General features: G+C 43.6%; 1 protein-coding gene across 2 annotated transcripts in view; it reads left to right on the forward strand.

The window, feature by feature from the left end:
- Window positions 1-27,245, forward strand: part of ADAMTS18 (ADAM metallopeptidase with thrombospondin type 1 motif 18) — a 129,803-nt gene extending 102,558 nt beyond the window's left edge. For both annotated transcript variants that reach the window (XM_059667390.1, XM_059667389.1), the window contains 7 exons: window positions 10,649-10,790; window positions 13,191-13,317; window positions 16,431-16,635; window positions 17,911-18,096; window positions 20,184-20,396; window positions 23,034-23,181; window positions 25,382-27,245. In XM_059667390.1, coding sequence (XP_059523373.1) covers window positions 10,649-10,790; window positions 13,191-13,317; window positions 16,431-16,635; window positions 17,911-18,096; window positions 20,184-20,396; window positions 23,034-23,181; window positions 25,382-25,497 — 1,137 coding nt within the window. In that variant the 3' untranslated portion in view covers window positions 25,498-27,245. The remainder of the gene's footprint in view (window positions 1-10,648; window positions 10,791-13,190; window positions 13,318-16,430; window positions 16,636-17,910; window positions 18,097-20,183; window positions 20,397-23,033; window positions 23,182-25,381) is intronic.
- Window positions 27,246-27,709: the final 464 nt, after the last annotated feature.

Here is a 27,709-nt window from a genome sequence, read left to right on the forward strand (position 1 = left end):
CCAATAGCTTAGCTAGTTCCCATCTTCGACTGCCTTGATGTGTATTGACTTAGGTAACTACTTGCAAAGTAATTTGCCCCTGCTTACTTCCTCTCTTTGTCTGAACAAAATGAGACATTTGCTGGGTGCCTTGAACTAGACATAGGGAGTACACAGTGGTTAAGACACAGATCATGTCTCAGCTCTTTAAGGGATGTCAAGAGGGAGTCCCGGTATGTGGATCCCATTCTTTGGGAAGCGCATGGGCTGGTGCAGGGAGCGCTGTGCGAACAGTTGGCAGCACAGGCTACTTGCTGCTCTTCCCCGTGCCAAGGTGCAGGAGTCACTTCATCGATCTGGATCCCAGTTTTCCCATTTGGGAAATGATTTCCCCGAACTCATGCTAAACTGTGCCTTCCGCTGTACTCCACAGCACTGGCCTTGCGCACTTTAATGGCCCCCGGAATCCCACATTAGCACAAGGACTTACTCATCTTTGCAGCTTCCAGGTACTGACTTAGTACTTGGGACATCATAGATGCTCAAAAAATACATATTTATTGGACAAAGAGCTTCCAGTGATAAAATTCATTTATACATTTAGAAAGTGGAATCTTCTTTCCAAATTGAAAAAACATCACACATAGAGACGATAAATAAGTTAAATGACAGCAAAATTTCTCGGACCAAAGGCAGGAGTGAGAGGCCCAGAGACCAGCCTCTTCTTACCCCATTTTTGCTTCTGTCCCAAACCGCAGCTGTAATCTCTGACATGCCCAGACTTCCAAGGGACACATTTAAAAACCACGCGGTTTCATCATCTCTCAGGACTAGTCTTAGAACTGGGTTGAGCTGAAAGTTGAGTACAGTCAACAGCATTTAAAGTATTGACATTTGATATCCTGAATTGCATTTGAGGAATCAGCGTGGTGGCTGAAATGCCTGCCTTCCCCAAAGTGAGCAGTTTACACAGGAGAGGTTTCTGACCAGTTGGCTCACAATAGACTCACCCCAGTCTGAGAGAATAGCAACTTGCCTTCCCAAGGTGGTGGGTTTCCCAGACCCTTATTTCTGATAATTTTCTAGTGCAAGGAAGGCAGGCTGATGAGATCCTGGGAGTAACTGATGGCTGTCAGTTAACTCCAAAGGCAAGGTCTTCTGCTTCTGGTTATGTTTATCTGTCAAAGCTGTGCAGAACGTCTTCATAGGGAAGCTCAGTCTAAATGGAAAACAGACCGTTACTTCTATCACCGAGGCGTGCGCCCGCCCAGTTTTAAAATGCAGTCTCCCTTCCACACATGCATTCTCCTGGGAACCTTTGGCTCTCCATGTCCGCATTTCCAAGAGCTGCATGTCACGGACACAATGCTGGAGACTTACAAAGATAACCGAGGGTTTATATGATTGTCTTAGATCTTAAAAATGTTAGGCATTAGTTAAGTCCATCAATCAACATCTCATTGAGAAATACACATATATATGTAAATGAGTTGGAGGAAAAGAGCTCATTTCCAGGGCCCTGTATTATATTTGTGCATTGCCCCCCGGGGAAAGACTCCTCAGGCACATGCAGGACCAGCACCAAAAGAAGTCAGTGTTGATCTGGCAAGTCACACACATCCTGAGGCCACTGCAGATACAGTTATTACCAACTAGTTCATTCCCACCCTTTCTTACTCAACTCCTTCCACACGACATGAGCCTGGAATAAAGTCTAAGGAATTGCTCATTGAATGAGTTCACTTGTCAGTCATCTGAAAGATTGAAAAGTCAGCTTCTATTTCTATAGTCTTTAGGAGATCATGTATAGACCACCGCATTGTTTAGTTCATGGGGTTTGGGAAGACCAAGAAAAACTAAGTATGTTACGTCCACACCCAACATTTAGTGTGTGTGCGTGTGTGTGTGTGTGTGTGTGTGTGTGTGTGTGTGTGAGAGAGAGAGAGAGAGAGAGAGAGAGAGAGAGAGAGAGAGAGAGAGAGAGAGAGAGTTGTGTAAGAAATTAAATTTTGAAATGGTAGAAATGTGAAAACTAAAGATCTGAGTTGACATTTACACATGACTTGTTGAAAAATAATCACTTAATCTGAAGTCAACATAGATGTGCTGGGCTTTTGAGTATAGCTGAAAACTTGACTTTTTTTCCATTTTGAGATAATACATAGGTCATATAAGGCCACCGACTCTTTTTTGTTTGTTTGTTTGTTTGTTTAAGCACTGTGCAAAAGGTGTGTCTAATATATAATTTTAGGGGGCCTTGACAATAATTAAAAACACACTCTTTTTTTTCATGACTAGTTAAGGTGCCCACTTAGAGATGATACATTCTTTGGAAGTGACTGAGATGAGCTTTTCTGCCAGCTTTGCCCTCTCTCTCATCCCCACAGTCCCACCCCTTTCCTCCCTGCCCCATTTCTTCTTCCCCCACCGTCTTTCTCTTCCCACTTCCTCTCTCTCTTCCTCAGTTTCCATCTGCTTCTGTTTCTCTCTGTCTCTGCTTCTGTCTCGCACTCACACACACAAAAACAATGACTGGGTCACATTCTCTGTCAAGCTGTCTCGCGGTGGGAGGGTATGAGGAAATTCGTCAGAGTGCTTCTTTATGAAGTAACTTCATCTCCGTCTGATGAACGCTGATTGGGAACGACAAGATAACCCAGGTTGCTATTCTAAGACTGAAAGGTGATCCCCTGTGTTTGTACAGCATTCCTTCTTTTCTTCAAAGTCTTAAAAATAAAAGCTCTCCTTTATGTGAAGGCATTTTCCCCCTCCCTGTTAAGTGGCAAAGGGGGTGTTTAACTCTTTGAAACTCTCTTCCCAATTAATAGCGCACCGAGGGAGAGTCCTGCAGGGGAAACGGACAGCGGCCTTTGTAATGACAGTAAGTGAGAAATAAGTTAACCACAGGCCAGTTCCAAGGCAGAAAAAGACATCTAAAGAAAATTGCTATAATAAACAACTTCCTCCGCTCTCCGGCGAACGGAGATGATGGAGTGGCGGGGGACCAGGTGGCCGGGCACATAGATCAGTGCGCTGACAGTGTGTGAGCAGCGCCGACAGAGCATTACCTTCTCATTTAGCCCCTTCCCTCTGACCCTGCTGTCTGAGTGCGCCCCTCCCCCAGGGAAAGGAGCTGAAATGAATGAAGATGAGCCTCCAGATAAACTCAGTGTGAGGAGATTAGCCAAGGAGCACGGACTGAGCGCAGACACAAAACACAAAAGAGGCAGAGACGTAATGGAGGGTTAATGCAGAACAGATGATCTAAAACTCAGACTCCAGGGGACAATTCGGAGGTGCTTTGGCGATGCCACGTCATTTGTCTAGAGAGTGCCATGTGCTATTAGAAGCGCAGGCTTTAGCGCATTCACGGCAAATACTTCTGTGACGGGTGGGAGGACACTCTTTCTCTTCACTAAACCCAAAGGAATGTTGATGAGTTGAATTAGAACTGCAGTCGGGGTTCAGTGTGTCAACCGCACCTTTGAAGCTGCCTAACAGATGCGTTTGCAAGTTCCCGTCCGCGTCTCTGCGTTGCTGTCTCTTGTCAAATCCAGCTCACTCACACTTAATAGCGATGATGATACCGGTCGTGCTCCCCGGGCTTTGAAGCACACAAGGACGCAAAGACAGCTGGCCGGCTTTTCCCGTCACAGGGCCTTCCAAACACCACAGGAACCTCCACAAACACGAATCCGCACCACGGAAACGTCCCTTCCGGAGCATGAGTCCACATGGGACGGGTGGCGCAGTCCCTGACTTACCAGGAGGGGGCCAATCTATAACGTGTATTGCGTTTCAGTGGCTAAAACAGCAGTGAAGTAACATATCTAAATAAACACAGGGGAACATGAATTTAGGAGATTAAGAATCATTGACTGCTTAAATCAGACATTAGCACATTCAGGCAATAACAGGTCCCGGGTTGGAACCCAGTAGCACTATGTCAGTAGCACAGCATGCTCTGGAAGCCCAGTGATAAGATCTTCTCAACAGTTGGTACAGTTTTTAGAAGTTTGTTAGAATCCTGGACACTGGGTTTCATAGCTGGGGAGGCAGTGTCGCGAGAGTTAAGATGCTGAGTTTTGGAGTTAGGGATATTAGAGACCGGAGTCCGGTGCTTCTGTTTGCCAGCTTCGTGGTCCTGTGGATTGGCTTCTTGGTTTATTCGTCTCCCGAAGTGGAGTCTTAATAGCACTGTCTATTCCTCATAATGTTATCAACTTTAAATGAGATAACATATGTGCAGTGTTTTGTCTGGCGCACAGTAAGTGCTGCTATTGGTGTATCGTAAGCAATCTTCTATACTAATAAAAGGGTAATATGCTAATTAGACCGGACATCTTCCGAATGTCTTCCAGACAAAGCCATGGTGGCGGGGCTGAGGCAGAGGCAGAGGCAGTTAGGAGCAATCAGGCCAGCAGGGGAGGGCAGTTAGGGAGCAATCAGGCCAGCAGGCAGAGGCAGTTAGGGGTGATCAGGCTGGCAGGGGAGCAGTTAGGGGCGATCAGGCAGGCAGGCAGAGGGGTTAGGGGCAATCAGGCAAGCAGGCGAGCAGTTAGGAGCCATTGGTCCCAGATTGTGAGAGGGTTGTCCCGGATTGGAGAGGGTGCAGGCCGGGCTGAGGGACCCCCCACTCCTGTGCACAAATTTCATGCACTGGGCCTCTAGTCAAATATATTACTGAAGACAAGAAGCAAGATTTCTAGCATGCATTCAATAAAAAGCCAGTCTTTCCAGCCCAGGCATAACTGGTAAATTCCATTGGAGGATGAGAACAACCTCTCTCTCTCCTTTTTTTTAAGGCCTAAATAATGAAACAAAGACAAAGCTGGTTGAAGTCATTTGTAGTTTTAACACTAAAAATTAAACATGGGAGCAAAAGAAAGAAGGCTGTTTACCAAGATTACTCAATGTGTCCTTTGTTTCAGCTGTGTGCAACGGCAGCAGGAGCGGCCCCCCCTCCTCCCGAGGGCAGTTGGTAGCGTCCAGCCCCCATCTGTGGTTTTCCAGCCTAAGAAGCTGTAAATTTTATAACCCTGCACCCCGTGGTCAGAGCTGCTGAGTGTTGTGTCTGAAGTCAGGTGGTTCGTGTGTTCAAGGTAGACATTAAACAGCTCTGCCGAGGACATGGAAGCGTTTAAGGAGGTTGCTTGCCAGCTGTAAATTAGAGACCCAATGCCAGTTGGCTGGAAAATTCTCTGGACTAAGACCAGTTAAGTAGACGGAATCGCCAGCGGTCTTTCCAAATCTGTGCATTGAGCCGCGCGGTCTTCCCGTCTGACATGCAGCACGGGGTGGCCGGGAACAGCGCTACTGCGATGCCGGGATGGAGATAGGGAGGGCCATGTGGCATTCCCAGGACCTGCGGGGCGTTCGTCTTCTCCGCTGGTGCTGAGAAGAGTTATGGACTGCTCCTGTCAAGGTCACTGACATTGTTTTAAAATAGATGTGAGGGGTGGGAATTATTTTCAAATTATGCATTGCCCCAGCTGTGTTCCTCAGCATTCACAGAGGCAGTCAGAGTCCCAGCTGTGTGGTTATCACATGGCACCCCAAAGTCCTCCCGCTTCCCAGATTCTGGCAGGACCGACCGTGTCAAGATGATGGTCATGGTCATCCAGAGGGAGGGAGGCATGAACAAATCACCAAGACTATAGGGGGCTATTGTCTCCATCTAGGAAGAGCAGGTGCAGTCATCGTTAGACCACTGGGCCATTTGAAATTTGGAAACTTTTAAATTGTGCCTTCATACTGCTGCAGGTGAGAAAACCTCCACCTTGAGGTTGGATGGAGCCGGCTTCACGGATGTGGAATCTGCAAAGCCATGCGGGACCTCATGCTCAGATGGGCCCTGTGTTTGGTTTCATGCTTGGCTGTCACCAACTTGAAATTCTTAATAATTTTTTAAAGTCCGGGATTTTTGAGAATCTCTATTCTATTAGCCAGATGGACAGTCTGTTTCCAAAGGAGATGGGAAAAATAGGAAAAAGGAAGAGATTACCTACTGCTATGCAGTCTGTTCCTCGTCACCTTTCTCCTCAATACAAGAAAAAGAAAAAGGCAGAGATGTACCTTAATTCTCAAGAAGCAAATAGTACGTTACAATTGCCAAAGGTTCATCTTTCATATATTTGGTCTTGGCATCTATTTGTTTAATTATTATCTTTAAGAGGTTTTTAGGAGGGGTTGCTACAATAAATTCTTAAGTCAGCGTTCTGCTAGTTTATACAAATATTGTCTCTGAGCGTACGTGATCACACAAACAGCTGTCTGTGAATGTATAGCTATGTAGACATTACAGTTGGGCCTTGAGTCATTTGATTTTTTAAAGTTGAGAGTCGTTTATTCATTTATGCATTCATTGAATGCTTTAATATGCTCAACAAACGAACTATAAACAATAGATCCTTTATGCCACTGGCTATAAAACTATAACAGTAATACAACGATGGCCAGCTCTATGTATTTTATGAGCTAGTAATTTAAAATTGTATAATCCTGTAAACAATTACAGTAAATTGTGTAAGTTATTTCTCTCTTGCTTTGGCTAAGTAAATGCCTTATTACCTTGACTAGAGGCCCAGTGCACAAAATTTGTACACTGGGGAGGGGGTCCCCGCAGACCAACCCATGCCCTCTCGCAGTCCGGGAGCCCTCAGGGGATGTCTGACTGCCGGCAGTCGGACATCCTTAGCACTGCCACAGAGGTGGGAGAGGCTCCCACCACTGCCACTGCACTTGCCAGCTGTGGGCCCAGCTTCTGGCTGAGTGGTGCTTCCCCTGTGGGAGCTCACTGACCACCAGGGGGCAACTCCTGCGTTGAGCATCTGCCCCCTGGTGGTCAGTGCATGTCATAGCAACCAGTTGTTCTGCTATTCAGTTGATTTGCATATTGGCCTTTTATTATATAGGATAATATGGAATGGATTCGTTGCCTTCTTGCTATTCAATATTATGTTTGCTATTATTCTTAATTGTTGCTCAATAATTTTACTTTTCAGAGGATCTTTACATATTTTTGTTTGAGCTATGAGGGAAGGCACATGGGAAACTCAATATAAGAGTTCATCCTATTGAGGTAAATAGAAATCCTCCAAGAAAACTTAAGTTCTCTTTTGTTGTTTTGTGGCTTTTTTGCTGAAATCATCCACAGCATGCTTTACTAATTAAATGACAGCTACTAAGCTTCTTCAGTCATGTGATTCCTTCCCCCAATTTCACAGCAGCATTGGATTTTTCTTGGCAATTGTGTAATACCTTGTTTCTAACCTCTTAAGTACAGTATTATTTTTGTGTGGTCTGCCTCATTTCCTCCACTGGAGACTAGGTGTCTCCTCATCTAGAGAGGGCCATGACCATGAGAGTCAGAAGAGGCGATGTAGCTCAGATCCGGGCAGCCACAGTGGCCTAGATAGACAAAGGGAAACATGGTCAGAGCTGAAATTTGTTGAAAGTAAAGCTATCACCATTTCTGGATGGATTAGCCTTGGAGTATGAGAAAAAGAGAGGAGATCAAGGTGCCACCAACTTTTCATTTTGGCCTCAACAATTGGAAGGATCAGGTTGCCATTCTATGAGTTTGGGAAGAACAGGGAGGAAAATCAAGAGTTCAGGGTTAGACGTTGATGCACCTTTTAAACATTCAGGTATAGATAAATGAGAGAAGTGGTCAAGAGGTTGCAGGTCACTTTGATATTGAATAGTTAGGAGATAAGGCGAATTCAACAAAGGAGACTGGTAATGAAGGTCAGTGAGTCAAGAGAAGAACTGAGAAAATAAAAGGGTTTCTTGTGGCAAAGGAAGGAGGAAGTGATCAACTATGTCCAGTACTGGCGATTGGTTGAAGAAGACGAGGCCTATCACGTACTGAAGATAACAAGGTGTTCTTAAAAGAGCAGTGGCAGGGATGTGGTGGGAGGGACACCTGATAGAGAAGAATCAGGGACTAGTGAGGAAAGATAAAGAGAGAGAAGAGTAAAGGCAACTTTTGGAGAAATTTTTGCTATGAAGGGGGAAAATGGGACAAGAACTGGGGGATACATGAAGATAATTTTTTGCTTAATATGAGAGATACATTAGCATATTTAGATTCAATATGGGAATCATCCAATTGACTGGGAAATTTAAGGCTCAAGAAAGAGTGGGCAACCATAGTAGTGATGTCCTTAAGCAGGTGAGGGACAACCTGGACTAACACCAGAGTCAGGACAGGGCATCCTGGGTAACAGGGGAGTGTGGGGGTACAGGAACAGAATCAGGTTTGACAGAGATTGTCTAAATTCTTTTGTTTGTAGGAAGGTAATTTTGATAATTTTTTTCCTGGAGATCTGGGGAAACCTGACATCTTGGTTGGTTTTGCTTGTTCAATCGTGATGACACTTTGATCTTCACAGTCTATTTTTTTTTTCTTAAATGCATCCTGCTCTTCACAGCAACATTTAAAAATGTTTTATAGTAAAACCACATGCCATGCATGGCTTAAGTTCTACAATCTGTCTGTAAGATGAAAGTAGAATATATTTTAATTCCCTTTGAAAAGTTGTTAAAGCACTGTTAAATCACCAGAATATAAGTCCTTGAAATCCCCAAAGCAAGAACCCAATGTTTAATTTTCTTTGCATGCCCATTAGGGACCACTCTCCCCTGTGGCAGTAGGAGTGAGAATCTAGTTTGAATGGGGGGAATGGGTGGTCTTAGGAAGAGGAGAAAAGTGAGTGGATTTCTTTATCACACTTACACTTGAATATGCCCTCCACACATGCATGTGTCATGCAATGCCACTGCTGTAATACCATCCCGCCTCGTGAGTCTTAGCTCCCTGTAACTCTTATGCAGTCCCTGTTTTCCTGCATGTACATGTGGTGCACTGAGTTATTATCTCCCCTACACGATCTCTCCATTCCTACTTCATACAGAAAATAACAATCCAAAGTGTTGCACTGAGATACTATGTTCATTGAAGGAGAAATTTGAGTTGAGAAATCAGTGACCATCAAGAGGACCTTCTGAATGTAAAACTTCTCTCACAATTCTAGTTTGATTGTGAAAAAAAACAACACACGTAAGTGTCTGCGTACTTCATAGCACATGAAGACATTTACAGAAACACTGCAACAATGTCAAATAAGGAAAGCACGCTATGTGTTCAAAGTGTGTGAAATGTTATAACACAAGTGAATACACATGATTCCAAGAACCGTTGTATGATTTAGCTGCAAAAATAAGAAAAGCAAAGACGAAAAGGTCCTCAGAACTAAAAATCCCTTAGGACCTCGACTTTAAGAAGGTTTTCATTGGTGACTAATATAATTTGGCAGTTGTCTATTTTAATGGTCCTACCTGTTTGCTACTTTTGGTTTGGGTTTTGGATGGGGGTGAGAGGAACACAGACCCATCTATTAACATTTTAGTTCTTTCGGAGAGGCACCCAGATTCGTTTTGTTGTGCAACACAGTATGCCCACACCACGGAATCTTTCGTGTAAGCCATTATATTCCTGGATCCACTTACGCTAATAGTGAAGTGGAAACCATTTTTGCAGCATCCTGAGGAGTGGTCTGGTTTAATGGAGGTCCTTGGACAGCCGCCACCCGCCCAACTTTAATCGAGGTGGGATCCCACCAGACAGCGATAGAGCCAGAGGTTTCTATATTTAACTGGAAATCTGCTTTGCTTCTTGGGCACGAATGCCCAGTTCTGGTGGTAAAGAATTTTCCACAAGACTCATGGGGCAGAGACAAGCAGCTATTTATATTCATGCTTCAAGCTTGAAAGAAGAGAAGAGAGGAATAGTGAAGAAAAGAGAGAATCAGGAAGGGAGGCAAATATTTGCCCACGCCCAAAACAAGGTGACATTTTGCAGTACTGAGATGCATTTTATTGGAGGTCCCAAGTTCTGTTTTAAGGTCATTCACTAGTCACCTATGTGACTTGCACAGGGCCTTAATAATTTTCTGTTTTGGTGGGGGAGGGGGTTTTCAGTGAAAAAATAGCTACATTATAAAGTGGTTAGAGGAATGTTTTGAGATAATGCATAGAAAAAATTCAGCAGGGTGCCTGGTGCGTAGAATGTGCCAGTAAATTATTGCTCTTATTTTAGCATCTTATAGGATCAGATTTGGCCTAAGGCTCTGCCCTATTAAGGTTAAGTACTTTTAAAACTTATATTATTTATATTATTTATATTTATATTTATATTTATATTTATATTTATATTTATATAAAATCAATCCCTACTTCTGATGATATTTCTTTTTGTCTTACCTGTTGCTCATCCTGGTGCACAGTTAACAGACACATTCCCTTTGGTTAAGACCTCATAACTTTCCTTCCTTCAATATAATGTAAAACATTTTTTGTTTTATTAATACAGTTGTTTTTATTAAATGTATACCTAGAGTTGAGGGTTGTGGGCTTATGGCAAATGCCAAGTCAAGTTTCTCTATGTAACATTTATCTTAATCACAGTTTTGGTGATATGGCGTACACATTTTTAAGTGGCATGGGAAAACTTTAAAGCAACATACACCATACTTGGGAACAATGATGTGAACCCACTTTAAGGTCGAAATGTCATACAAATATCTTTACCATGTTCAGCGAGCTCTCTGGAATTCCAGGGCCTGACCTGCATCTTGATCTCTGATTTGTGTCTTACGCTGTCCAGATTCTGATGCAAGGCAAAAACCCGGGCATAGCTTGGAAGTACGCGCTCCCCAAGGCCACCAATGGGACTCAGCCCGCTGGGAAGAGACACACCCACACCTGGAGCACCCTGCAGACCCCGTGCTCCGCCTCCTGCGGTGGAGGTAAGGCGACTTCTTACGCCACCTTCCAAGTCTCTTCTTAAAACAGGTCCTTCCATGCCAGGCCTCTTCAAATTGTGTTGTTTGAATGAGCAACAAAATAAGTATCTTTTATGGGAGCCATCGCTGTAAGAAGCAAATATCATTGCACTGAGGATTTTCCTATGTAGAGAGGAAACAGTTCTCACAAAACTCCACAACCCAGACTCAGAAGTTATACATCAGAAATGTATAGACGGAAAGAAAAAAAAATCTATTTATAAGAATATCTACACATATATCTGTATATTTTTTAAATTTTTCGGCTTACAGTTTGGTTTCTCCCTGCCCTGACTTTCCTGTTGCAGAAGGTGGGTCATGACAGGTGAGAACACAGCTAAGCAGACGGAGAGGCCCTGCAGTGTGGACGCTGCCATCCCCTCGGGGTCGGCGGTCTCATCAGGGAGGGGTTAGCTCTGAGAAACACCTTTGCAAGGGAGGAAGTGCAGTAGTGATCCCCTCAGCAAGTAGAAGGCTGGCATTTTATTGAGATCCAAAAACCTCATATATTTTCGTTTGTTCGTTAATCTTAGTCACACTAGGAAAAAGGAATGGAAAGTCCATAAATAGGTCCGTGAAACCGAGGCAGGAAGGTGGGTCACTCACTTCCTCCTGTTCAGAGCACCTGGTGGCAGTGGGTTGCCCAGCTCTTCCATCCCCCTTAGCAGAGGAGGGTGTCTTGGAACCACAGACGGAGCAGACACATAGAAAATGAAGAAATTCTCATGTCTGTAAGGCCTGTTCTTCAGGTGCTCATGCTAATTAACAACATATGAGGAAATACTTCTTTTTTAAAAATATCAAATCACCCAAAGATAATGTTTTTGTTAATGAACATTTTAAAGGCAATATGCTATAAAGAAGAAAAATAATTTCCCATAATCCCTTAATCATCAATAGCCAATGTTAAATATTTTGCTCTATATCATTCAGTTTTTATTATGAAAACATAAAAATATGTGTGTTTGACCTCCTTAGACATATGCCATCTGTATCATTTTATTTTTAAGGAACAGAAACCATGCTAATAGACCAGCGATTTTCAACCTTTTCCATCTCATGGCACACATAAACTAATTACTAAAATACTGTGGCAAAAAAAAATAGGTATAATTTTGATTCATTCACCCTGGATGGCTATTGTTGTGTTGGCTGCTGTCATTATTTGACAATTTAAGGAAAAGGAGGTCAGTGCCCTGACTAAATAGTCAGGTATTGCATGTTTTTAAAATTCTTTCAGAAGACTGGTTGAAAGTCACTGCTGTAGACATAGGTTTACCCTTTTTTACTTAGTTTTGGAGCATGAGCAGTTCTTCACACATCAAATGTTCTTTGAGATTATTTGCAGTCACTTCCTGGTATTGCAGAGAGAGCACAGTTCCTTGGGAAGCACAGAGATCCGATCCATTTTCCATTTCCAGGGAAGGAATGCAGCCACGGGGAGGATGCTGGAGAAGTGCATTCTGGGGTTCCCCCTTGCCTTGATCTAGCAACCCCTTCAGGTGACTCGCAGGCATGTTGTGTCCAAGGCATATGAGAAGAAGCGTTCAAATGAATAAGACCTCCGGAAGTAAACTCTTAACTTTAGGGAATCCCAGTGTGGTTAAGTGCCACCTCGGGCAAATCTACTTCAACCTAATGGTAATAGCAGGGTGACTTTTCCTGGCTCCTCTGATTCATTTGAAGGAGAAGCACCATATAAATAGGAACAAACAATTCAAAGGGGAGGCAGAATTCCTATTTGGGGAGCTGACAGATACAGCTGTTCACAGAATGTACACCTCTGATGAGAAGCCCTGAAAATGAGCATGGCAAGCCAGGCGTAGGATGGCGCTGAAACAAACCAAAAAAATCAGAGTCCTAGCTGGCCGGTACAAACACACACACGTTCAGTGGGCTGCACTTTTGCTTATATATGCATCACACGCGTATGGAAGGTGAAGGCGCTTCCTGGAAAAGTAGACTCTTAGAGTTTCCACACATAGCCCGCCAATGGCTTTTCATTGGGGAGCATTTCCATTTGATGTGTGCAGGGAGAGTTACAGTTGGCGGGATAGTTCCCTTACAACCGCCCTATTTTCAAGGGGCTGTATGCATCACCGTGTGGTTCTAGAACCCACAGCCGTCTGGAAAGTGAAGAAGCTACACGTTAACATGATTGAGATGTGAAGACTATTATTTTGGGGGAAAATGGGATCCAAATTAGTTGCAGATTTCATCAAAAGGAGGCGGTCTCACCCAATATATGGACTCTGTATCCTAAATGCAGTATCAGAACCCTGGTAAATCAGAAGCTACATTTGGAAACGAAATTGAATTGGTTATCTGTAATTTTTACTATGTATCTTTTTGATGTCTTGTTAGGTTACATAAGTGTAAAGGCCATTTGCTTACGAGATCAAAATACTCAAGTCAATTCCTCATTCTGCAGCGCAAGGACCAAGCCAGCAACTGAACCCAAAGTATGCAATGCGTTCTCCTGCCCTGCCTAGTAAGTCATCTGGAAATGTCTTTCTGGTGATATTAGTTCTTTATATGCCTTCAATGTTGGTGTGAGATCATTAAAGCCACATCAATGCTTCTGATCAAAAGTAATGGTATGATTGATAGATATATAGATGATAGATAGATAGATAGATAGTTAGATAGATAGATAGATAGATAGATAGATAGATAGATAGATAGAATGCCCCAAAAAGTAATAGAAGAAAGAGGGTAGTTGAGGTTAAAATATAAAACTTGAAAAACACAAATTGGCTTTAGACATTCATTTAACTGTCTTTGCAAACCTAACCTTAGGCTATAAAGGTGGTGTTGGTGTTTTTTTTAACGTTTACATACAGACTCCTCTTCTCTGCACTAAATCAAACAGATACTTAACCCAGATTCCTACATTAGTTAAGGTCACATGTGGTTGTGTGCTTAACTTTTATATAGTTGTCTAAGAATTTAGAAAGCAGACCATGAAACCCCAAATGCAAATTACACAGTAGCAAGACACAAAATAAAAAGAAAGGGGTAAGAGGCCAAGTGGTAATCCACTCCTGATGATGGTAACCTATGGGCAGCTCGGTGGGTTTGTTTTTGGATGGAGTTTAGCCACACTATTGTTTGAACAATAATTTTAAGTAATCTTCCCAGCCAAATGGAGTCTTTTCTTGTGTGATTTATCTTCTGCCAAATGTATTTATATAGAATTGACAGAGTTTCTTCCAAAGCAAGGTTGTATTCACTAATGTTTCAGATCATCTTAATAAGTAGTGTTTGCTTTGTGGTAATGCTGTGAGTTTATACAATCTTTTTATACACATTCTGTCATCATCGCTTGGGGCTATAGCTATCTACCAATCCCATATGCCCAATAGTCAGTTTTTCTCTTAGAATCTGGAACCAGCTGTATCCTAAACACAAAAAAAAGAGGAAGAAACTTGGGGGGCTTTTATGGATTTTCCACTTTTGCTAAGAAATATCTGGTTCTAAGAAATATGTGACTACCAGACAGTGTTATTGACCCTCATGGAGTGACCTCTCCTTTGGGTGGTAGGTGTGTGTGTGCATGCATAGGAATTGCAAGCTGATGTTTCCTACTTTAAGCCGCCTTCCCATCATTGGTTATCTCAGCCAGCCAAAGAAAGGGACTCCATTTACATATCCACCCATGAAAAGAGAGAGCCTCGCTCCTGTCCGACTCCTAAGCCTCCCCTGATGGCTCCATGAGGAAATGATACTCTACAGTAGCAGGTTTACTGGCTTTTTACAACTAGAAAATGCCTCACAACGACTGCCAGGGTGGAGCGGAGAAAGGGGCAGGATCTTTTGTTGCCTTCTTTTCTTCTTCACCCTATTATTTCTCATTATTTTCTGTTGTAATAATGGGGACTCTCACGGACTATTCTTCACTAGGGATCTACTAGAAATAAAGTTTAGACTCAGACTATTAGAGCTAGAAGGAGAAAGGAATTAACCTGAGCTAACTCCCTTATTTCCGCATGGAGCAATCATGTCACGTGTACTTTTTGTATGCCAGCTCTGAGATGAGAACTGGGGTGTGGAAATGAGTAACTTGAAGCTCTTGCCATTAATGAACCCTCAGCCGAATGGAAGAGATGGAAGTGTAAAGAAGTCATTGAGATGCAGTGAGATACATGTGTAAAAACAAGTTTACCTTAAAAGGCAGTAAGGGAGACATGGAGGTTGTAGGGGTCTGGGCTCCGAGGTCGGGGTTGATAGGGAAGGAGGGTAGGTGGGGAGTAAGCCTGCGGCCCCAATGTGGGGGATCACGTGTGTCACGCAAAGCGTCTATTTGTGTTATACTTCGTCTAATACTTTTACAAAACCATCTTTGCCACATAAAGGAAAGAGATTTTAATTTGGAAGACAATAAAATGCCATCTTGATAGACAACTGTTGAAGCTACTAATAGCAAAATATATGTTTTCTTTACATCTTATAAGATACAAATAATTGTACAAACATAAGAAATTATTTGATACAATCTTTTACTAAATAAGATAGTATGGACTCTCTAATGTTTTAGAATGCATATAACCCTAGAATCCATGTGCTAAACTCCCTGGCCAAAAGGTCTTTAATTTCGCATGTCAGGCTTGTGGGGGAAACCAAAGAAAAAATTTATAGGACTAGGAAAGGTGAGAGAAATGCAAAGATATAACAACATATGTGTGACGTTGTATTTCTTAAAATGATACCTAGAACCTTGGTAGAACAAGCCGAGTTTTAGACATTGCTGCCGGGATTCAAATGTAGGTATTAAAATCATATCTGCTAGATCTTTTTTTATGCTAGGCCTTCAAATCATAGAATTTCAATTTGTCAAAAGTAGCTGTTGAAAAGTATTAGTAGTTTCTGGTGATTACCCTTTAATATAAACCAAGTCTCAGACCACTGTGAAAAAGCTGGCCTGGTAATTTTTAAATAAGAACACAAGGTTCTGTCCCTAACCCATCAGTAAATTTTAAGACTAATCAGAAAAGTAGCTGGGGGACTTGCCTCCTTAGAAATTTCCTCTGTAAGAACTTCTCTGAATGTACCCCTGTCTCCTGCATGTGCACATGTGTGTACACACACACACACACACACGCACACACACGCTCATTGCTCCCTCTTCCATTACTCTCATTACTGTAGTTTATGTGTTAACGAATAGCATGGCAATTATGAGAAAGTATGGTCGGCATCTGTTCACATGTCTGCCTCTTCACTGAGTTGTAGGCTCCTTAATGGAAAGAACATTCCTTTTTCCAACCCTAATGCCTAGGAGAGTCCCTGGCACAAAGTTAAGATCCCAAGAAATCTGGCTGAATGAGTGGGTTGCTCAGATTTCCAAATGGCACACGTTTCTTCCCCTGCAGAGGGCAGGACTGTATTTTCCCCCACGACTTTGTGGTGACTAAGTGACTCCCTATAACTGGACCGTGAGCACGGGCTTCAAAATCTGCACAAGAATTAGTATGCATGGCCGTCATCGGTTCTAACATTGCCCTAAGGCTTTCATCAGGTGGTTAATCTTTCATAGGAGCTGCTTTGAGAGTGATGAGCCAAAGTCTCAGCTTCATTGGAAGTAATTTTGCTTTTCGCTGGCAGTTGGAAGCCAGGCGACTGGAGCGTGTGCAGCAAGCCGTGTGCGGGGGGCCAGCAGAGCCGGAAAATCCAGTGTGTGCAGAAGAAGCCCTTCCAGAAGGAGGCGGCGGTGCTGCACTCCCTCTGCCCAGTGAGCACACCCACTCAGGTCCAGGTCTGCAACAGCCACGCCTGCCCCCCGGAGTGGAGCCTCGGGCCCTGGTCTCAGGTAACTGCGTCAGACTGAGAGCCGTTGGTCTTGTTCCCCATGGAAAACGAAGGTGACAAAAACATAGGTGGTACCTTTGCTGCCCAAGAGACTCTCAGGTGTTTACACCTTCAAGAGAACCACACTGACTTAATGCGACGGGGCATTTTCATTAACGTTTTCAGGGATTTTTTTATGCAGCCTGCAGTTTGGGACCCTTAGACGTCCAGAAATTAGAGGACGTTTAGGCTAGACTAGTGAGCACAGCTTGACAGGATTCGCGTGTCAGAGGAATGGCCGGTGAATCTGGCTACTGAATTCCCCGAAGCAAATGGGAAAGACAAATACAGAGAGAGCGGCCTAAAGGGATATCTAACTCTTGCGTCAGTGGCCTACAGAGAGGAGTTGTGCCTAACGGTTGCTATTGTCACAAATTCCCAGTGAGAGATACAAGGTTATAAAGTTGGAGGAAGCATAGAACTACCTGTCATCCACACAGAGGTTCTCAACTGGGGCCCTGATGTTAATAACAGGAGACATTTTCTATTGTCACAATGGGGAGGGGGCATGGGTGAGATACACATCCTACAGTGGGCGGGACAGCTCCCCAAATGGTGCTGATGGGGGGGGGGGGAACTCTGCTCTGTAAAAACCCAGCCTCTGCTAAACCACAGCTGGCAAGACAGTTTTAGGCAATAATAAAAAAAAAAAAAATCCAGGGGTTTTCTTGCCTGAACTAGGAAGCCAGGGAGCAGCCCACATTCCTGCCATGCTCTCTCTTAGGACACACAATATCGTGGAGGGTGTTGATTTCGGATCAAGTTTAACAGTGCACTACCCTGTCCCCAACAGAGGTCAGAGTGAGGGTTTGTGTATTTAATGAGAAGACATGATGGAAAATGTTTTCTAATGTTGGGAGTATATCTCTTAGGGGGAGAATGTGTGAGCATGCGTAGATGTACTTTTAAAATGAGGGTATACGTTCATCTATTGCTTAGGGCAAATCTAAGTAGTATGTGGTGCTGTCTGGTCTCTCTCTCTGCCATTGGTAGTTATTTACAAAAGGAGAATTCAGAGGGCCATTTCAGCGCCGTGTGTAGGGTGGGCATGGATAAAGGACATGGAGTTCTTCACGGAAAGGAGCCTTAGTTCATGGAGTTTGCCCCAGATTTCACACGGAAATATTTTGGGAGAGTATTTTATTTCTCTTTCCTGACTACTAAAACCAACTATGTCTGAAAACTTGAAAGTCATTTGAAACCGGCATGCCAACAGCATTTTTCTTTTCACCTCAAGTGTTCCAAGACCTGTGGGCGCGGGGTGAGGAAGCGGGCAGTGCTGTGCAAAAGTGCCTCCAGGGCCGACGGCCTCCCCGAGAGCCTGTGCGCTGGCGTCCCCAGACCAGAGTCGCAGGAGGGCTGTGTCCTGGGGCGGTGCCCCAAAAACACCCGGCTACAGTGGGCCGTCTCCTCGTGGAGCGAGGTAGGACTTTCTATCATTGCTGCGTCTGGGTTTGGTTTGTTTTAATGCTCAGCGTATCCACCAGCATCCGGATGCTCAAAGCTTCTTTCTGTTCAACACACATATACCAGGTACCTTCCAATTACTCATTCTTCCCATCTGATTTCTTCATCAGATGTTGATTAAGCACCCATCATGGTGTTGGGGCAGTGGAGGTACAAAACCCCATTAAGTGTTGGAATGGAAACATGGCAACACTGGGGATGCAAAGTGCTGTGACGGGGGTTGGCCCTCCCGTGGGACAGCCTAGCCCAGGGGTGGGCAAACTTTTTGACTCGAGGGCCACAATGGGTTCTTAAACTGGACCGGAGGGCCGGAACAAAAGCATGGATGGAGTGTTTGTGTGAACTAATATAAATTCAAAGTAAACATCATTACATAAAGGGTACGGTCTTTTTTTTTTTTAGTTTTATTCATCTCAAACGGGCCGGATCCGGCCCGCGGGCCGTAGTTTGCCCACGGCTGGCCTAGCTCCACTCGGCCCAACATCAGAAGGAATCCTTGTCAGAAGAGAGTTTGCAGGGAGTGTGAGCCTGAAAGATGGGCAGGAATCAGGAGGGCGGGGGAGGAGGCCGCCCCACGCAGAGCGGTTCCCAGAACACACTTGGTAAGGATGGAGCCGTGTGTGCTGGAGCTGCAGACATGGGGACTGAGGGCCTCAGGGAACAGACTGAAAATCTACCCTTTAAACATTGGGGGCCAATTAACATGTTAAAGAAGAACAAGCAGGTTTTCATTTCAGAGAGAAGGGGAATCGATGCAAATGGGCAGAGGCCAGAGAGGGCTTGCATGGGCATCAGCGTAATAAAGACAAAAGGGGAACCTGTCTCAGGAAGAGATAAGTGGTACCTTTGAGAGTTCCTAGAGGCCACTGGTCCCTTCAGGAGTACGTGGGCAAGACGAAGATGCCTCCTCGGCTTGGGCACCTCAGTGGAGTTCACAGATACAGGAATCCTGAGGGAAGGAGCCAAACCAGAGAGTGGTCGGCAAACTGTGGCTCAGCAAACCGCGGCTCGCGAGCCACATGCGGCTCTTTGGCCCCTTGAGTGTGGCTCTTCCACAAAATACCGACTTCTGTGCATGGGCCACGAAGTTTCAATCGCACTGTACATGCGCGCCCGCACATGGTATTTTGTGGAAGAGCCACACTCAAGGGGCCAAAGAGTCGCAAGTGGCTCGCGAGCCGCGGTTTGCTGACCACGGGCCTAGGAGACAGGTGTCTGCTCGCAGTTCAGTCTGGTGAGGTCCAATACAGGAGGGGTTTCTATGGCAACAGCTCCGGCTCTTGTCCATCAGTGCCCTTCTACTCCGCCTCAAGGATAAGTGTAGAGCAGTGTGTCCATCTCTCCTTTCCTCACTCATTTTCTTTGAGAAACATTAAGATACTAATTCCATGCTTGGGCTCGCCCCTCCCTCTCAGAGCTGTTGTATGAGCTCAGTGCCATCCTTTATTGTCTGACTGGTACACTGATGCCAGTGCTTACTTGTTCATCAAGGCCCTACACTTTATCCCGTAATACTTGAAACACAAACACGTTTTCTCACACTGATTTCATCAGCCTCCATCCTCCTCTCTTTTCCCTGCGGCAGACATCACCAGGTTATATCTCAGCCGGGAGGGGCAGGGTAAAAAGATAGGGTTGTTCTTCCCCTCGGGAGCCTCCAACTCTCATCTTTGTGCCCAGCCTCCTTGACCCAGACTCCCGAATCCTTAGGCCTCAGGTAGACCTGGACATCCAAACGCACACCAGCCAGAGACCCTGACTCCATCCCCTGCCACCTCATCTTTGGACTCTGCCGCACTCACATCCGTGGGGCGATGCCTCATTTTGGTTTGTTGGTGCTGATGAGCCCTGTGACTGGTTTTCTCACCTGTAGCACGAGGGACTAGGTGCCATATTTGTGGGATCCTTGCGTGCGTGTGGCTGACCTGCCATCACCCAGCCCCTCTAACTTCACGTGGATGGTACGTCCTCAGGCAGGGACACATCTGTTCGGCAGACCTGACGAGAGCTCTGCACGCTGATGCCTCCTTTCTTGGCTCCTAGTGCTCGGTGACCTGTGGGCTGGGGGTGAGGAAGAGGGAGATGAAGTGCAGCGAGAAGGCCTTCCAGGGGAAGCTGATAACTTTCCCAGAGCGAAGGTGCCGCAACATTAAGAAACCAAACCTGAATTTGGAGGAAGCCTGCGACCGAGGGGCCTGTCCAGTGCGTCCTGTGTACAATGTGGCAGCTGGATGGTATTCATCGCCATGGCAACAGGTGAGTGCCCCCAGATGTACGAGGCTTGTATTTAAGTGAGATTCAAAAAGAGGAGGCAGTCCACCAAGGGCTGCTGGTAGAAACCTGTCCGCAGGTCAGGAACAAAGGGCTTCACCACCTGTGTGGCCTGGGAAGGTTACGTAATCTGGGAGCCTCCGTTTTCACATCTAAAAAAACAGAGGATAATATCTTGCAAGGTTTGATTTTTTTTTCTCACAAGTAAATAAGATAATATAAATCACACAGTGCCAGCAGTTGCTATTAAATCCACCATTAGCGTCTTCTATATTCTAGAAACGCCCCTCACGGTCTTGACTCATTTGGTTCTTGTGTCATGTTTCCAAATAATATAATAGCAGCTAACGTTTGTCAAACCCTTGCTATTCACGATGCTAAATGCTTTACATGCATTTGCTATTTTCTCTCTCTCACTGCATCCTTTCAATGGTCTTATTGTGGCTGCTGTTTTGTGGATGAGGCAGGTAAAGCTCAGAGGTGAGCACTTCAGCCCTGGATCCCCAGCTCTTTTAGCTCAGCAGATGTCAGTGCCACCCTCTTTCTCGGAAGACTTCAATGAAGGTTTGGTGACTTTGTTTCTTTTTTTCTTTTTAAAAAATATATTTTTATTTCAGAGAGGAAGGGAGAGAGAGGAACATTAATGATGAGAAGGAATCATTGATTGGCTGCCTGCTGCACACCCCCTACTGGGGATCAAGCCCACAACCCATGACCCTTCAGACCACAGGCTGACACTGTCCACTGAGCCAAACCAGCTAGGGCCGTGGTCAGCAAACCGCGGCTCGCGAGCCACATGCGGCTCTTTCGCCCCTTGAGTGTGGCTCTTCCACAAAATACCGACATCTGCGCATGGGCCACGAAGTTTCAATCGCACTGTACATGCGTGCCCGCACGTGGTATTTTGTGGAAGAGCCATACTGAAGGGGCCAAAGAGCCGCATGTGGCTCGCGAGCCGCGGTTTGCCGAACCGCAGCTTGCCGACCACTGATAGGGTGATCACTTTGGTTCTCATTTGTAGGAGTAGGTGATGCAAAGTCTGAGAGAACACTTGGTCCTTGTGGTGCACAGCTCTTCGAAGAGCTTGTTGGCTTGAGAGGTGCTGCCCACACCTCATCATGAAACACGTAGTATGTCTGTGTATCTATGTTTATATACACATATTTGTGTGCATATATATTATATATACACATGTACATGTATGTATTCAGTTGACCCTTGAACAAGATGGGTTTGAATTGTGCAGGTCCACTTATACAAGGATTTGTTTTTTTAATAAACACTGTAAGTGTATTTTCTCTAGCTGACTTTATTGGAGTATACAGTATATCATACAAATAACACAAAGTATGTGTTAATCAACTATGTTATCGATAAGGCTTCTGGTCAACAGTTACCTATTTAAGAAATTAAGTTTTAGGGGAGTCCAATCCAAATTATATGCGGATTTTCAACTGCACAGATAGGTGATACCCCTAACCCAAGTTGTTCAAGAGTCAACTGTGTATATATGTGTGTGTTTGGGAAGTAAAACATGGAGGAAATTAAATTAGCATGATTTTATATCTCTAATTGGCTAGGTGCTATACCTATGTGGTTACCTATGTACTAAATGCAATGCCTGTTGCTATGGATTGTTTTTATTATTTTACAGATTTGGAGATTGATTCTTATAAGATTATTTCAGTCAGTAAAGAACTGCCAGCCTAAAACATCTACTATCTTCACTTCACAAGGAAGTTTGCATACTCCTGGTTTAGATCAGCAGTTGCCAACCTTTTGGACCTCATGGACCATCAGTTGGCGACCGCTGGTTTAGATGAAATAACGATCATACAACTATATTTGAATTTGGGGCTAATTACAAACTCATACTTTTTCCACCAGAACTTATTTTTCCTAAATACCAGTCTATATAGTGATGACTGTCCAAGATAAAGTTTCACCTGTCTGCAATTTTAAAAAGCAGAAACAAAAAATAATTTAAAGGGATGTCTTTTTCCCTGGTAATATTTTGTTTATTCTTTTGTTATGAAGTATCTGTTATTTTGTTCAGACACATGAAAATTTAAGAATGCTAACAGTCCTTGTGAGACTTTTTAAAAAATAGATGACTAATTAGACAGTAACAGCATTGACTTCTGGGAAGCACCCTATCCGCCATGCTAACCAGGAATCTGGCTGGGCACCCAGAGCATTTCGTTTGCTGCCCTAGTTTCGAACCATTCCCTCCACGAATGGTTCGAACCATTCCCTCCATGATTGCATCTGCAGAGATTATTTGGAATTCCTAAGCTACGGGGATTAATGGCCTAGATGTGTCTGTATTTGTTTCCACATTCTTACGGCAGCTTTTGGATTTCTGGAAGGTCTCTTCTTTATGAGTCACCTACCTGGAGACACACTGTTGGGTGAGATAGCATTAGCCTACGACCCTTCTAATCAGATCCACTGACTCCCACGTTAGAAAGACTAGACGGCAAGCGCATGTACCTGGCTCTGGACGATTTATCAGCAGGCACCTTGGTCATGTCACGAAGCCTGGAGACCCTTTCTTTGATGTCACTGACATTAAATGGGTCCCCTCCCGCTGAGTGTCTCTGATGCTTCCCTCTTCTGCAGTGCTCGGTGACCTGTGGGGGAGGGGTCCAGACCCGATCCGTCCACTGTGTGCAGCAGGGCCGGCCTTCCTCAAGCTGCCTGCTCCGACAGAAACCTCCGGTGACACGCGCCTGTAATACGAACTTCTGCCCAGCTCCTGAAAAGAGAGGTAAAAAGGACCCCACACTCCAGTCAGTTTTACTGGTCTTCAGAGAATGCTTCAAAATGCCATCAGATCAGGTTGTGCAGCTTGTACATTCCACACCTCTAGGGGATGCCATTCACATCCAAGTCCATGTGAACAGCACTCCTTGGAGGTGTACAAGGCACAAATCCAGGCAGTTCCCACTCAACATGATCTCATGTGCAGGAAGATTTTGTGCTATGATAAGGCTTTATAGGCATTAATTCTTCGCAAGGGAGAAATGGTAATCTTGCAAGTCCATTTTTTCTAAACTAAATTTTAATTGCGCACACACATGAAAAAGTAAACACTGTGTGCCAGAGATTGTATGATCAGTGGTAATGCAAGAGTGAACAAGAATTCCCCTCAAGGAGCTCACATTTTCATTGAGAAGACAGTTACATTACAGTCCAGTACAGGCCCTATGTATTGTCCTAGGATGACAGCTGACATGTTTTCTTAGTTCAGATGAAGTGCATGTGTGCTGATGGGAAACCATTCCTCACTAGTGCAATTTATTTCAAAGCGATCTGACGAATACCATGAGATATTTTTCAGCCTAACCAGATTTTCTTAGTCTCAATCGTGTACCTGCTGAGTTTTCTCTTTATGTAATCACAGTTTTTTCCAAGACTCTCCAATCTCTTAGCCTACACTTGCCAATTTGTGGTGAATCAGATTCAGGACAGTTACTCACTTCCCAGCTGAATCTACGTTGTTGCTTGCTTATCTGCTTCTGAGATAGCCTTAGCTCCAGCATCCCGTTCCCTCCCTCTGCTCCCTCCCCTGTCTTATCTGAGGCTTGGAGGCCAGAAAGCTAGTCCTGTAGCAGTTACTCAGAGCCAGATCACCTCTAGGCAATGCCAGGATTCTAGACACCTGCAGCCTTTCTCATCAGAAAGCTTATGAGGGAAAAGTACACATTTTGAGCATGTGGCCATGTTTTCCGGACCATCTCCTCCTTCCTTCACTATCAGTGATTTCAAATTTCCACCCTGTAGTCAGACGGCTCCAGAGGCAACCACACATACAAAGATTAGGGGAGATTAGGAGAACCACATCCTGGGGCCTGTAGGCCAATGTAAGAACTACCTTTTACTCCGAGTGGCTGGGAACTAAGGGGAGAGTTTGGAGCATAGGTTTTACATAAAATGGCTTACTCTTTTTTAAAGGATCACTATTAGATGGGATGTGTGTTTAAAAGGGAATTTATTTTTAGGCAGAAGAACAAATTTAGGTAGTTTTGAATCACAGAAAGATGGGCTACAAATTGGGAGCTTTGTATGCTCAGACAAAAGGCCCAGTGGAGAGCCACTGAAGGGTGAATTCAGAAGGCACATGAGTAGATACCTGTGGGCAGTGTGTGGTTTTGAGTTGCAGGTAAAGGCAAGTTAAGGCTTGCATAGAGGAGGGAAAACTATCCCAGCTGTGAATGAGACTATTTACGGAGGGTAGACCCTAAATATGTCTGAAGTCAAAACTCCTTGAGAATCCAGTAAAACAACCGAGTCCCAACTCCTCAAACATGTGTTTATGTTTACACAAAGAACATCTCACTTACAATTTCATGCACATTCTGTATCTTGTGAGGTGCTTCTGGGTAAGAATTCCGGACGTTCAATGTCCTGCTTCTAATCGGTAATCATGGCTGTTCTACTTGAACAAAGACGTTAGAAAAGGCTGATGTTGACTTATATCCATTTGGTTGCAGATTAAATAAATCTCAGAGCCAAACTTAGTATTGCAGCTGGGCCTCCATTAGGCTCCTGGTTCCCCAAAGTAACACATGGACCAGCAGCATGTGTTAGAAATATGGAATCCCAGCAGTCACCATAGACCTTCTGAATCAGAACCAATGGTTTCACAGGATCCTTAGGTGATTCTGCATGTGCTGTTCTAGATACTTCCCTGGGGTGTAAAATGATACCTCCCAGGTTATTTGGGGAGGATCAGATAATCTCTGGCTAGATATGACTTTTTTTCTTAACATCCACTTTTCCCCCACCAGTTTAAATTTTGTTAATGGTCATAGTCCCTTTTGAAGTCTTAATGCCGCTCTTCTCACCCTCCTATCCAAGTCCTAATGGGTAAGAAGAAAAGCCACTCAGAAGCACAAGCAGGTAGATCCAAGGTCGTTAATCTGTGAGCCTTTTCCTAACATGCTAACTATGTTTTCTCCTTTTAGAGGACCCATCCTGTATAGATTTCTTCAACTGGTGTCATCTAGTTCCTCAACATGGTGTCTGCAACCACAAATTTTATGGCAAACAGTGCTGTAAGTCATGCACAAGGAAGAGCTGATACCTTCCCCAGCACCTTAAGGCTGGGGTCTCACCTATCAGGCCAAAGGCTAAAGACTCAGCACCTCACGGGTGGTTGGCAGTGTTGAGGGGCCAGCTCTGAAGAATAGTCCGGCTTCTTTTTTACTTCCCCAAAGCACGTGGTGCTCTGAAGCACTTGAAAATGGGAAGCGATGACAAATCTGACTCACGAAGAAACAACGTTGATTTGCACTGTTAATTGAAAGAAGTGATGAACCACACTGAGATACGTCAATGTGAGAGCCTGGTCAACTTTGGGACACATCCCCCTTGAATTTAAAAGGGTTCCATGGCAAAGACATCTGTTTTTGAAAGGTCTTTCAAGACTTCAGGTCACAGACTGAGAGTTGGAGGAATCAAGCATGGACGGAACGTTTACTTGGAGCTCACAGTGTGACTGAAACTGTGGACACCCCCAACCAGGAGTTACACAGAAAGCCAAATGGTGCTCACGACAGTGCTTGCTGCTGGACTGGCAAGCTTCATGTATGTTTATTTAGTGTGAGTGTGTTGTTTTTATGGTTCTGTTTAAAGTATATTCTGCTTATAGAGAGTCTTCAAGACTAAAACTCACAACTTGAAAAGTATTCCAAGGAATATTCAAAAAAACAGGGCAACATGGACTATTTAAGATCTCCATTTAATTAAAATGCACACTCTGAAGAAAAATAAAAAGAGCTCATAGGAAAGGTCAATATTGATGCCCTACCCATTATATCAACCTCGTAACTTTTGGTGCTAGACAGGATCCTCAAGTCTGCTCTTTGGGAATCCGAATTGGTGAAATGTTCTTTTCTGGTAAAAATCTCGGAGGAGTTAAATAGCAGTGTGTTGAAGGAGAGGAGCCCATTATTTGTAATGCTCCCTACTTATTATCAGAGCTGCTTGGAAAATTAAAGGCCACTTGTGGTTTTTGCCTACCAACTGACATGTTTAAATCTGCCCTAGGATTTAGTTAACAAGAAAAAAAGTCATAGTGGCAATAGAAAAATCCATCTGTCTTCCTGCTACGTTAATATTAATAAATCATACTATGACAAAACTATTCAATGAATAAGTATTTTACAATCTTTCAGATGATATTTTCAGTCTTCAAAAGCCAGCTGTTGGTTGGCACTAATGAGTTTAAAATTGTTCTCAATTGCAAAAACACCATACTATTTTGCCAAAACCAAAGTAACTTACAAGACTGGGTCCTTCTGTAATTTTTTGAGATGTGGTTATAAAAGACGTATTTATATAATTCTACTCCATTCCTCAGTATTTTTGATGAATGTAACCCAACTACTTTTAAAAAGTCTCAATTCAAACAGGGATCTGCCAGCTCAGCACAACCAGCTAGACAGTGGTTTATAAATTTAGATCCTCCTTTGTTCCCGTTCTAATAAAATCATGCATTCTCGAATCTCAGAGAGATGATTAGATATTTTCTCAACTCTCTGGGCCTAGAATAGTGGTCATTTTATCATAAAAAAAATAGTCCTACATCACCACCCTCTGAAAATTACAAGTTACCTGTTTTTTATATAATTATCATTTTATTTTATGAAAAAATTAATTTATTAATTAATAGCCTATTGTTGTGTTCTCACTTGCTTCTCTGAGTGATATTAATTCTGAGGAAAAGTGTTGACTAAAACCATGGGTTATAGAGAAAAGTCAAAATATATGTGTAATATTTAATTATTTTATAAGTTTTATAATAAAGTGTTCTGTTTATCTTTGAAACTTGTTAAGTTTTTGAATAAATTAGTGAGAAGTCAGTTATGTCCAAGGTAATTTAACTGTATAAATGTTATTCATTAATTAACTTTTCCTGTTTGTGTATTAGAAAATTAGAAACTGCAAACAGTGGGATTAAATAGATAACATATTTACCACCTTAGGAATATACTAAATTCTTTTCTATCGTAACAGTCATGCAAACATTTATGGAAATCATCCAAGTTAGTTAGATAAACCTATAAATGTAGTTGGTTTTCTTTTTTTTTCCTAGTTTAACGTCATTCTGATAAAATTGTTTTGCAATGAGAAAGAGAAAAGGGAGGAAGAAAAAAAGAACTAAGAGCCCAGAAATAAACCCATGTCTATCTGGTCAATTAATCTATGACCAAGGGAGCAAGACTATACATTGGGGTAAAGACATTCTTTTCAATAAATAGCATTGGGAAAACTGGACAGATACATACCAA

The sequence above is a fragment of the Myotis daubentonii genome, chromosome 15 (genome assembly GCF_963259705.1).
Source record: "Myotis daubentonii chromosome 15, mMyoDau2.1, whole genome shotgun sequence".
Taxonomy (NCBI): Eukaryota; Metazoa; Chordata; class Mammalia; order Chiroptera; family Vespertilionidae; genus Myotis; species Myotis daubentonii.